General features: G+C 39.4%; 1 protein-coding gene across 1 annotated transcript; it reads right to left on the bottom strand.

Annotated features, from left to right (window-relative positions):
• Positions 1-1,128: 1,128 nt before the first annotated feature.
• On the bottom strand, positions 1,129-8,119 carry ccne2 (cyclin E2). Its single transcript, XM_022216147.2, has 11 exons — positions 7,818-8,119; positions 7,144-7,225; positions 6,945-6,998; positions 6,008-6,150; positions 5,056-5,191; positions 4,795-4,941; positions 4,575-4,670; positions 4,235-4,369; positions 3,993-4,104; positions 3,718-3,875; positions 1,129-2,531 (listed from the first exon to the last, which is right to left on the bottom strand). Exons 1-11 carry the CDS (start codon positions 8,000-8,002, stop codon positions 2,421-2,423), a joined length of 1,359 nt encoding a protein of 452 aa, XP_022071839.2. The 5' UTR covers positions 8,003-8,119; the 3' UTR covers positions 1,129-2,420.
• Between the last annotated feature and the right edge of the window lie 4,285 nt (positions 8,120-12,404).

Consider the following 12,404-nt stretch of genomic DNA (forward strand, 5'->3'; position numbering starts at 1 on the left):
AGATAAAAATAATATAAAAACAATAGAACTAAAAGCAAAACGCACAATAAAACCTAAACGATAAATAGACTAAACAGACTGGACAGCCCATCCGAGATAACATATACGTGCACATGGAAATAACAAACCTGTGTGGCGTGAAATGCCAAAGAAAAGAGGTTAGACAATGAGCTGTTTAAAGGTCAGGTTAGATTAAGTTTAGATTAATGCCAGGATGTGGTTAGATTAAAGTCAAGTTTGGGATTAGGTTCAAATAATTTCTAGTTTAGGATTATACTTGCTATCATACGCCAGCAGTCAAACGTTTGGACACACCTTCTCATTTAATGTTTTTTCTTTATTTTCTTGACCATTTATGTTGCAGATCCTCACTGAAGGCATCAAAACTATGAATGAACACATGGAATTATATAGTAAACAAAAAAGTGTGAAATAAATCAAAACATGTTATATATTTTAGCACATTCTCACATTGAGTTAAGTTGCAATTATTTTTGATGGGTTGGGTTGAAATTATATTGTTAATTACGCCAACCTATTAGTTTGTGTAATTTAAACTGAAATTTCTGTATCAATTGAATCAAAAAAAAAAAAAATCCAAGCTGAAATTAAATTGGCTTGATAACATTTTTTCTCCACCATGAGTTTAGGATTGCATGCCCTTAAAATTTGTTCATGCTGCCGATTACTAATTGGTCATTTAAAATATTGATTGCAGAGGAAAGACTCATTCAAAATAGATAATTGAATTTAGTTATAATTTGAAAAGATTGATGCAAACTGCTGCATTTCTTATTTAGGTTAAAGCTTTGTATTAAATAGTGTAGAGAAAATGTAGCTATGCATAAGACATTTGTGATAATACTGAAATAGTTTTTCCCCGTCAGACAGATATCACAAAACATCACCTAAAAATAAAAAAAAATAAAAAATTGCTCTCCAACAACCAAGATTGTAAACAACAGGATCACTGTGACACTAATGTTGATGAACTTGTTCTTTTTCCCCGTCTTGGAGCCCTGAACACCTGGTTAGGAACCACTGCAGAAAATATTGTTGTGATTTAAGAAAACTGACTTAAAGTCAGTTTTTTAGTCTGTACAAACAAAAAGACCCCTCCAAATTAAACAGAAGCTAGGAACACAATTCTTTTGTTTATTATTTACTCCTTTATTTAAAACATTCCAATATAAAAGAAAATTACACATTTCTGAATTGCTCTATTTACAAAAACATATATTGTTTAACATCTACACAGTTTACATGGTTGGTCACTCACTGCAGACGGTTACAGTCACAGGTTTGCTCGATCTCAGCCATTCCGGCTCGCTCCAGCTTAAATTAAGTAGCCGTACAGTTAATCGTTTCTTTGAAGGCACTAAGAAATGACAGGCTAGTGTACAAATGAGGAACTGTAATTCAACAACAGGTGTCACAGAGCAAAATCATAAATAGCTTTTGCCTTTGGCAGTGATCAAACTGAGCTCAGTCATCACAAAGATTTTACATATGAACAGATTTTCTTTCCTTTACATACTTAGGCTTACCAATAAATATAAGCACTTAAAAATGAAAAAGCAAAACTTTTGCACAATAGTCAAGTTTTCCAGGAATGTAACAACAGTGTGCAACCAGGTTGCAACAAACAAAAAGAAATTAAAAGACAATTATTGGGCCATAAAGGTGCATTCAAAACACCTCCAGGTGTCGAAGCAAATTGACAGTTTCATGGCTCATGTAGCTCAGAAACACAGCAGTGCCTTTCTGGTTCAACAAGGTGTTTGTTCCTCTGGCAATACTGTAGAGCAAATCAGCACATTAAATTTTAGATGGGGACGTTGATGTAAGACAATTTAGCCTTTAAATTCATCTCAGTGGAATGCGATATTTATTGTAATAAAATATAGAAAATTGTACATTTCCATTTTCCTGAGAATCTGACTGAAGCACCATCTGGAAGCATTAAAGCCTCAATTTCAAGAATAGCACCAGTGAAACTCAGATAATACCTCACAGGCACAAAATGATTTCATCTCAAACCAAAACCTGTTCATTAAAAAAACAAAAAAAAACAAAACAAAAAACACACACACACACCTGAACAGCTGGCTTCCCTTCCAGTTTCTCCACTTGACATCTGTGGAGTCACTCAAGCAAACATTTGCTTTGTCAAAGTAGCCCCCCCCCCCCAAAAAAAAATACATTTAAAAAAAATAAAGAGAGATTACCTGCTAAGAACCGCAATTCCTGACGATCTCCATATTAGCAGTTTTATGGAACCAAAACAAAAGGCTGACAGGAATCATAAGCCTGAAGTTAGTGTTAAAAACAATTAAAAAGCCAAAACTTCGACTCATTCAGCTGCTACGGTCACAGGTTGGACTGTGGAGAGGTTGTCGTCGTTGTGGAACACATCTTGCTCAAGGATTGACGGGTTTCTCTGTGCTACTAGGTGGTGTCAGGATCGCTCCTGCAGCAACAGGTGAATGCTGACAGTCAGGTCTGTCGATCTGACGCTCCTGAGCTTTTCTCTGCAAGACAAAAGTCAGTGTAAGACATTTGGTGAGTCTCAACAGGATTCTAGATCTTTATGTACTTGACATTGGGCCTGTTGTCATTTTAGCATATTGGAATCTGAGCCAGCATTTATACTCTCCAATCACATCCTTCTACTGTGTAGGTTCTCATTCATCCAGGCCATGGTTATCCAAAGTAGTTTAAATCAATCCACTGAACTTTAAGAAAGTTCCTTGAAGATGTTTCACCTCTCATCCAAGAGGCTTCTTCAGTTCTGGTGGTGGTTGGTGTTGCCTCAGCTTTTAACCTCTGAGGTGTGTCCAGGGCTGTTATTCCAACGACCGATACCAAAACTCATCTGACTACTCAACGATGGTCGTTGTGAGTATCGGTGGGAGTCGTTGAAATGCACAAATGTCACTGAGCCCTCGTGTGCTAATGGTGGTCATTAGCATGAATCTGCCGAGTAGTTCTTCCGGGGAGTTTTGAAAGGACCTGATTGTAAATTGGCAAAAGATGATGTCGCAGACCACCACCCCTGTTCAGAGATGGCTTCTCTACTTTGACATGGAATAATAGCCCTGGACACACCTCAGAGGTTTGAAAGCTGAGGCAACACCAACCACCACCAGAACCGAAGAAGCCTCTTGGTAGAGTGGCCGTCTCGCAACCAGAAGGTTGCGGTTTGATCCCCGGCCCGTCCAGCTCATGTTGAGGGGTCCCTGAGCAAGACACCTAACCCCTAATTGCTCCTGATGGGTCGTGGTTAGCGCCTTGCATGGCAGCTCCCACCATCAGTGTGTGAATGGGTGAATGTGACGTCTTGAGCAAGGTCCTTAACCCTTCCTGCTCCAGGGGCGCTGTACTGCGGCTGACCCTGCGCTCTGACCCCTCCAGATGGGGGGGATATGCGAAAATGAGAATTTCCCCTTGTGGGATTAATAAGGGATATAAAAATGAATAAATAAATCAAACATCTTCAAGAAACTTTCTTAAAATCCAGTGGATTGATTTAAACTACTTTGGATATCCTTCAAATGTCCACATGTTTATGTTCAATCTCAATCAATCTTTATTTATAAAGCCCTTTTCATGCCAGGGAGCAGCTCAAAGTGCTTTACATAAAAACAATACAACAATTAAAAGCACTTAATATATGATAATTATGTTGTAACATTATATTGTGCATATTCTACTCACCAGCAAGTCCAGATAAGCCACGTGAGTCTGGATGTTGTGTCTGTCATCAGCTTTGACTTTGGGGAAGTTCTTTATTTGAGGTTTGGCTTCAGATCTCAGTGTGTCCACGAAGGGGCTCATCCACCGAACACAGTGAGAAACGCTTTCCCACGTCAGACCTGACAAGCGTAACGCATGTGGTAAATACGGAGATAAGCTCAGACAGCTAGGAAATGTCTGAATGAATACAGTTAGTCAGACTGTGCAGGTGGGCCAAAAAAAAAAAAAAAACCTACCTGAGACTTTATGAACAACATCGAAGGTGGAGAAATGGCAGAAGGCAGCAGCAGCAAGAACACTGTAGCTGTAGTCCAATGAGCTGATGTCCATCATACACAAGTCCAAGAGCTGCAACACACAGTAAACATCAGTAACATGCATTTTTGTTCTCCAAGCATCATGGATCAAAAAGTTAAAGGTCACATGCTTTTGTCAATTCAAATCAGGGAACTTTACAATCTGTGCAGCATGAAGGTACCTGTGTAATCTGGATGTATGTTTCCTGGGAGAACTGCGGCTCCAAAAAGTTCTCGTCATCTTTCTGGGCTTCAACCTGACAGTACAGCTTCAACCAGGAGATGGGCGTCTCCGGACACAAGTTCCAGTCCAACGCCTGCAGGACAACGGAGGCAATGTTCAGGTCAACACAGGAACACAGATACACAGCAGAGGGAACAGTATAGCATGTCGAATGAGCGCTAAATACTTTCAACAGATAAAACATAAATGTACAAACAGTTCCTGAAACCAACAGCACCATTCAGTGGTTGGAAAACAAATAAACCATTGAACACAGGTGAGTTTCTGTGTTAATGTACCTTCAGTACGTGAAGCTCTGTGCGCTGGATGTCCCACATGTCGCAGGCTCCATCTGTGACGTAGGCAAACTCGAAGATTTTCGGAGGGTAGATTTCCTGAAGAGGTGAGAAGTTATGAGTGGAAGAGTGATTCAGCTCAAATTAAAGATTATTCCCCAGACAATGCCTGATTTGTTTGCGTGTGTCAGAGTGTGTTCATGGGCAAAGAGGAGGAGCTCACCTCTATCTTTGAGGCAATGAACAGCGCAGTGATGCCGATGAGCTGCAGGTAGTCTTTGTTGACGTCCTCCTGAGTCAGCATGAAGCGGTCGAAGTAGTCCTGGGCGAGGTAGGCCGTTTGTCTGTGGAGGCTGTACACCTCGCTGACCTGCACGACGACACAGATATACTTTAACCTTAACGGAATTCCTTTAAGATGGTGGCAACAGCAGGAATTTAGAAATAAAAATCTCTGAACATTTTAAAAGATGTTCCAACTCACCTCAAGCAGCCAGTCCAGCAGAATCGCCCTCATCTTGGGCTGCAGTTTGGGATGCCGCTGCAGGTAGCCCTTATCATGAACGTACTTCAACTCTTTGTTGAGCATTTTGATCCACACGTCATCTGAACTGGCCCAGCTGGAAGAGAAAGACCAGGTTTTACCAAATGCAGAACCGAACACAGAAGCAGTATTCAGCTTTAAATGCTCCACATATTGGTTCCAACTACGTTCATGTCAATCACAACTGAGGAAAAAAAAATCAAATATTTGCGTGATTTATCTTTATTTTCTTCATTAATTGGTTTTATCAAATTTTTGTCCATTTTTATTTTATTTAATTAAGCATCTTTCAATGCATTTTTTTCAGTTTTATCATGCATTTTGTTTTATTTGTTTCATTCCAAACAAACCATATCTTTTGGCTGCATAGAAAAGCATTTTTGATTGTTTTTTTAAACTAGACTTGCTAAACTAAAAAGGCAACGTACTGACATCTTTCAAGTGTATGAATTTGTGGATTGATTGCATCATTGTCACTACTTTTGTGCTTTATTAAGCAATAGATAAAGGTATTAATCATTAAACATGACTTGGATTTAAATGAGCAGCAAAAAGAGTTAATATGAAGCATTTCATAAAAAAATATTTCTTCAAGATCTACATGTTCAATCTACCTGGCATCAGATCTACAACAATTGCAGTCTGGTTAAAGAAGAAAAAAGGCAATTTTATTATTTTTTTTTTTTTAAGAGTGCGACTTGTAGAGAACAGTGTAATGAAACTCAAAGTTGACCCCTTCACAAATTCTGCTAAAACAAACTTGGTTTCATGGTAAATGAGAGGATTAAACTCCAGTACTGAGTTGGGTGGAGTGACAGTCTGGCAGCGAAAGAGAACGGCTCAGAATCAAGTGTCGAGCTACGACAGCCTCATTGACGTGTAAAACACTCACTTGAGGCGAGGAATGGGGGAGGCCTTGATGAAGAGGTTCTTGAAGCTGTACGTTTTGAAGCTGGACGAGTCTGCAGGCTCCAACTCTTTGTGAGGCGTTTCAATGAGAATGCATGGACTTGCTCCATCCTCCGACCAACACTTCTGGAACATAAAAACACAAAAGGTGAATATATAAAAATGAAAGACAAACAAGATTGTTGGGAGAGACAGAAACCCCAAAATGATGTCAGAAAGGCATTCATCCAACAGGACAAGGACAATCTGAATGATTCCGCTTAAACTAAAAAGTTGTTTTGTCACCATTAAGGGATATCTTTTCTGCTTGAAGAAGCTAGCTTGAGCGCCACACAATTTTCTGAACTTACAGCCAGGATGAGCAGAACATAACTGTTCTGTTAATTTCTTTGCATCTTAATCTTCCTTTCCATTGGTTGGTCTTGTGGCTAAACCAGCGTCCAATTTTGGTTACCAATTAAGTTCAACAGTGACACCTTCTGGTAAAAAGAAGGTACTGCGTGGTGATTGCTGAAAATTTAAGTACTTAGACATAATCCTTCAGAATGACCTCAACAAGATAAATCTGCCATCATTACCAGTTTACGGTACCTTATCCAAAACAGAGAGGGATCAGGAATAGCAACAGGAAAAAAAAAAAAAAAAAAATTAAAAATAACTAACAAATGTCAGACTCTTCTAAAAACAAAATGGATGGCCTCTGCATATAAAAACCTCCAACAAGAGAAGATCACTGAGGACAGAGCTTTCCCATCACATTACAAACTCAGAAAAAAAAATAAAAAAGGGCAGGACACACTAGAAGGGAGGGCAGTCACGAGATACAGATAAACTACTAACACCACACATATCCTTGGCTGAGTTCTTATCAGCCATAAACACACAATCACGTAGAGCCGACAACACATTTGCACACTGACCTGTATTTCATAGCTCTGTTTCTTGGTAGAAGGTTGCAATTTCTTCTTAGAAGGCTGCGAGAGAGAGAAAAAAAATACAAACAGGTGAGTTGGATGCAAAACTTCCAGCTATAAAAAGGAAAACAAACCCCAGGTTAAATGATAACAATCAAAGAAAGCCTGCGATTAGTGACCAAATACAAAGAAAAGGAAGACAAACCTCTGACTTCTTTCTCTTCAGTGGGACTCTGATGGCCGGCTCGGGTGTGTTTGAATCTCTGCTTTGAAGTGTGATGCGACCACTGGGGGGGAATAAAAAGATATACAAGCATTTGTCTTTGAATGAAGACTCTATTTTAAACTATACTGCCAACTACTTCTAAGTACAGCTGAAGGTGGAACAGGGCTGGTCCAACTGTTTAACAAAACTTGCAAATATTAAGTGTATATGTGATGCCTTTTGTGTTCTCACCTTTAATGTTAAGTACTTTTTCCTCATCTTATATGATAAAGTGACCATAGGATACACAAAACTGACTTTTTAAAACTGATTTTATGTTTAATAGACCATACTCTTAAAACAACCAAATAAAAATTAACCTCAAGACAGAAAGTAACCATCAGTTTTAGCATTGACACAAAGTGAGTGTATGCCATCACCCCCCCCCCCCCGGAAAAAAAAAGGTAAAGTTTAAAAAAGGTCTTTAGTATCAAGAGCACAATGTACGGCTCTAAAGATCATTTTATGATCCGGTGATGCATACATTAGCAATTTTCATATAAGGACTTTAGCGCCACCACAAAGCTCCCGTAAAGAGGGCAGTTCCTCTTTACAGTGAGGACTCAAAAGCTACCCAGACCACAGTTTGAGAACAAACACCACCAGCTGCTTACCTGCGTCTTGACATGGTGATCACTTTATTTATGGCTCCGCTGCAAAGAAAAAGAGGAAAAAGGTGAGATTTAGGCACAATTTCAACATCACACACTAACAGTTCACCTGTTGAAAGAATCTTGGGAGCTAATACAAATAGAATACTTAAAAAATATACGAATCCATTCAGCTGGAACCATTTCATAATCCCTCACAGCACCCAGGGGGCCTTTATCAAGAGCAGAGGGTCCCAATAATCAGAGTACAAAACATGACACAGGTTCCTGTAAGTAAGGCTTTATGTGATGGCCCAAAAGCATCAAAAAATGCTATAAAATGCCCAACTTTTGCCTGAAAACTCCTAGACGATTCATAGAAGGTCCTATGAATCATAAGTGTTCAAAATATAACACATCCTATTTTAGAGGCTCAGTGTTAATCTTGGTATAAGTTGTGGTTAGCTTAAGATAAAAGATACCATGTTAGCTTGTGACCTCTAATAAAGAGAGGCACAGCAACTCGATGAAACAATAACCGATGACTAGCAAAGCTAAGACACCACAAGTAAAGGTCACTAAACACACCATCTCATATTAGAGAGGTGTAAGAAGTAAATATAAGTGATAAATTCAGAGCTAAACTAGCCAGTCAGGTTCTGTAAGCAAGTGTGGCAACTACAGCCAAAAGGAGGGGGGCTGGTTGTTCCCTCGATTTTAAACAAAAAAAGCTCAAAAATACCCAAATGTAACTAAATGTCCTCTTGTTCAGCGATGCAGCACACTTTTCCAAACTTGTTCGATGTAGTTTAAGGAAGCAAAATCGCCAAAATATTAACTTTATCGACGGATTGAAACTCAAAGACGCGCCAATTTCCGCAGCTCAGAAGCGGGAGGATTTCAGCCCTGCCTCCCCAAACCTGCTCTAAGTTTGCGGGGGAAACTAGCAGAAATGGCCGCTAAAGACACACCATATGGACTTAGAACCGCGCACAACTACTTGTACACACTCTCAAGAAGCATATATCTAAAGATAAGCCTTCTAAACGACCATTAAGCGTCAATAAAGTCGGGGGAAAGAAGAGGCCATCGCGAGACTAAGATGATGAGGGGAGCTACTGTAATTAGCAAACCTAGCCGAGTAACTGCTAACTAGGTCAACAATAACCATCTAACCCCGATATGCACAAAAACTACTGAACCCCAGTTTTTGCATATAAACAGCATAAGACTTGCTAGCTTCAGGAAAACAGGCGACAGAGCAAAAGAAGCACAGAAAAAACGCCTTAGAGTTTTAAAGTTACAGGAGCAGCCTCAGTGTTTGTGTAGATGAGCTCCATTAAAACCCCAGATTCTCACTAAACACACGTCTTGGCCCAAATGCAACGTTCAACTAAAGCAAAGCAGATGGCACTAGACTTGGAAACCGCACCCAACTACATGAAAATAAGAATTAAAAACTAAGATATAGGTGCAGTCAATGGCAGACACAGATTTAAGTCCATTTGACATCAAACTACCCCTGAATAATGGCGATATAAAGACGAAACTCACATCACAAACTGCAAGAAAGCTTTTTAAAGAACACAGAAACCGTTTCTAAGACTGCAAAGATTAGTATAAATGTGTGCTCCTGCTCGATGGTCTTACCTCCTCAGTGAAGAATGAATGAATGTATCAGCTGTGGCGCCGGCGCCAATCCTTATATCCGCATATGCCACCGCCAGTGCGCATGCCCGTTCCCGGTTCACAGAAACGCGCTAAATGTTTAAATCTGAACTGAGATTTTTACAAACGAGAAACGCGGAACTGTTTAAAGGGGCTTGCTTTACTCTTCCTCGCGATTAAACGGTTTACTACGAACGCTAGGACGCAGTTAAACGGGTTATTTACCAGGTGGAACCGGAGCCTGCATTGATTTCTAACGGACACCGAAATGCACAATGGTTTTATTAAGAAAACACCGCTTTCCGTGCGTTCCGGTTAAACTTTGACGACGCGGTAGACGATAATAAGTCATTTAAGGGAGGATATTTGTCCTAAATATTATTCTTCGCTGAGTTATTTTAGGTTTTTTACGCGGCTTCGACAGTGCTTCCGCCTACGAATCCCGCCTGTGGGAGGGAACTCCGTGACGTCAAGCCAATGAGAAGGCGAGCAGCGTCGTCCGCGTGCTGCTCTGCAGAATGTAAACAGAAGAAGCACATGGAGCTGTTGTCAAACAGAAGAGCAGAAAAGCTGCTGCTGACATGAAGGTTTATTTCAGCTTTTTGCCAATAAGAAATGGCAGAACGGACATAACAGAGCATCTGTTCAAAACATTGACATTTATTTAAAAAAATCTAAATAAATAAATAAAAACACCACAAAGCGAACTACAAAGAGTTTAACAAATGCAAAGAGATTCAAAATTACTTCAGAGGCACAAAATAATCGCAGAGATGCAGAATAGAGACAAACACACTCAAGCAATTTTAAAAAGAAGGCAAACAAGTACAGAGAGAAGCTTAATAGTGATAAAGGAATGTAAAATGACCATAGGAATATATTACACAAGTGCATAAAGACACCTTATAAATAAAAAACACACCAAAATAAGTACTAAAACACCCAAAACAATCAAATGCATTTTTAAAAACTGCCACAGAGACATAAAATGTTCACAAAATCCTGAAAGAGGTTCAAAACAATTGCAAGAAGATACCAAACAACAAAAGAGAGATATTAAATGGCCAAAAAGAGATGTAAAGTGACCACTAAGACATGTTAAATGATCATAAAATGATATAAAATGAATATAAGATATGTCAGATGGCCAGAAAGAGAAAGAAATGACCACAAGGAGAGGAAACTTCATACAACCTGTAAAACTCTAAAAGTCTACAAACAGATGTAACACGACTACATAACAACAGAAAGTAACCATAAGACGCACTGAATGACCATAAAGAGACGAAATTTGTCCATGAAGAGAGGTAAAATGGTCACATCGAGAACCAAAGTGATTACAGAGACTAACAACAAATGCAAAAAAATGCCAAACAATGGCAAAGAGATATCAATTGACCACAAAGAGACGTAAATGTCCACAAAGAGACTTAAAATGACCCCAAGGAAACTAAAAATGGACATAAATACACGTAAAACCTTTGCAAAATGATGACAAACAACTACACACAGACAAAGCTTGCCCTTTCTGCTTGAGCATCAAATTCCTCTTGTCCCATTTCATTCATGCAGACTTTCATTAGTTCCATCATATCTCTTGTTGCTGCTGTGATAGAGTCTATTTTTTTCTAACCTCCATAGAAGGTGCAAATTGGCATTGTATCTTTTCATACCCATGTTTCTCTTGTATCTCCATCTCTTCAATAGCACCCATCAAGTCACCTAAGTCTTAATTAGAGCACATCCTTCAGTTTGGTGTGTGCAGCCTTAACCTGCTCTTTCCATTTTTCTAATAAATTTGCTCTCTTTCTGAAGAATCTCTTGTTGCTTTCGTTCCAGTATTTTTGGGGTTCACTTTCTCTCTTTGGAGGATTTCCTGAGATCCACTGTCTGGGAGGTGGTAGATGTAGGCTCAGCTGCTGTTATTGTGAGCATTTATATTTTAGCATGAATATCACCCATAAGTGATTCTAACTTCTCCTTTTCAGCATCATCTGTTGGTGATTTTAATTGTTCATTTACATCCATCTATTATCCATACACTGTTTAATCCTCATTAGGGTAGCAAGGGTGTGGAGCGTAGGGGCAAAGGCAGGGGACACCCTGGACAGATTACCAGTCTATCACAGGATTACACAAAGAGACAAAGGATCACACTCACATTCACACCTAAAGACAATTCGTAATTACCAGTTGATCTCATCATGTTTTTTGACTGTGGGAGGAAGCCAGAGAACCCAGAGAAAACCCACTCATGCTCAGGGAAAACACAAATAAAGATCACAGGCCGGGACACATACTGGGGGTCTTCTAGCTGCAAGGCAGCAGTGCTAACCACTAATCACAGTGCACTCCTAATTCTTCACCTAATATATTCAAATATTCTTGAAGTAGTTCAGTCTGTAATTCACGACTTTGAGATTTTTTCTTTATGAACTGACATTTCACAGGTTTTAGAAAAGGTACTATGTACCATCAACCCTAACCCTTGCTCAAAACCCTTTACAAACAGATACAGCAGTGCAATGCAAGCGGAACTTCTAATCACTTCAATAAACCCCTTTGAATGTATATTTAAACTTTCACATAAAAAAAAAAATCAGGAATGACAAGCCTATTAAGACAGATCAGCTACTCTCATTCTTAACCAGTATATTATTGTTTTCTTTCAAAGCACAGTATTGTGCAGGGAGAAGTAAAGGAAATCAAACTTGCCTTCTTCTGTTTCAACAGCGGTTAGGTGAAACAGTCGCTTCAGGACTCTCGGTCGTACTGGGGTTACATTCTCCCTTTGAACTACTCCAGTCTGACGTAAAGAAGGCCACGCCTCACACAGATTATCAGTTATTGTTCTCTTCAGTCAGCTGACACCATGAAAACTATGCAGAATAAAGGACATACAAACATCTCAAATACACAAAGTTTTTCAAAACGTCCTTAACC

Source organism: Acanthochromis polyacanthus, chromosome 12 (assembly GCF_021347895.1).
Source record: "Acanthochromis polyacanthus isolate Apoly-LR-REF ecotype Palm Island chromosome 12, KAUST_Apoly_ChrSc, whole genome shotgun sequence".
NCBI classification, from domain to species: Eukaryota; Metazoa; Chordata; class Actinopteri; family Pomacentridae; genus Acanthochromis; species Acanthochromis polyacanthus.

Bases quoted from the DNA above. Each gene is read 5' to 3' on its own strand.
- ccne2 (XM_022216147.2), bottom strand. From the start codon at position 8,002: ATGAAATGGTTCCAGCTGAATGGATTCGTATATTTTTTAAGTATTCTA. The intron at 4,942-5,055 runs GTGAGTTGGAAC...GTCGTCGTGCAG, and splicing joins TGCTGGACTGGCTGCTTGAG to GTCAGCGAGGTGTACAGCCT. The intron at 2,532-3,717 runs GTGAGTAGAATA...TTTGTCTTGCAG, and splicing joins TGGCTTATCTGGACTTGCTG to AGAAAAGCTCAGGAGCGTCA.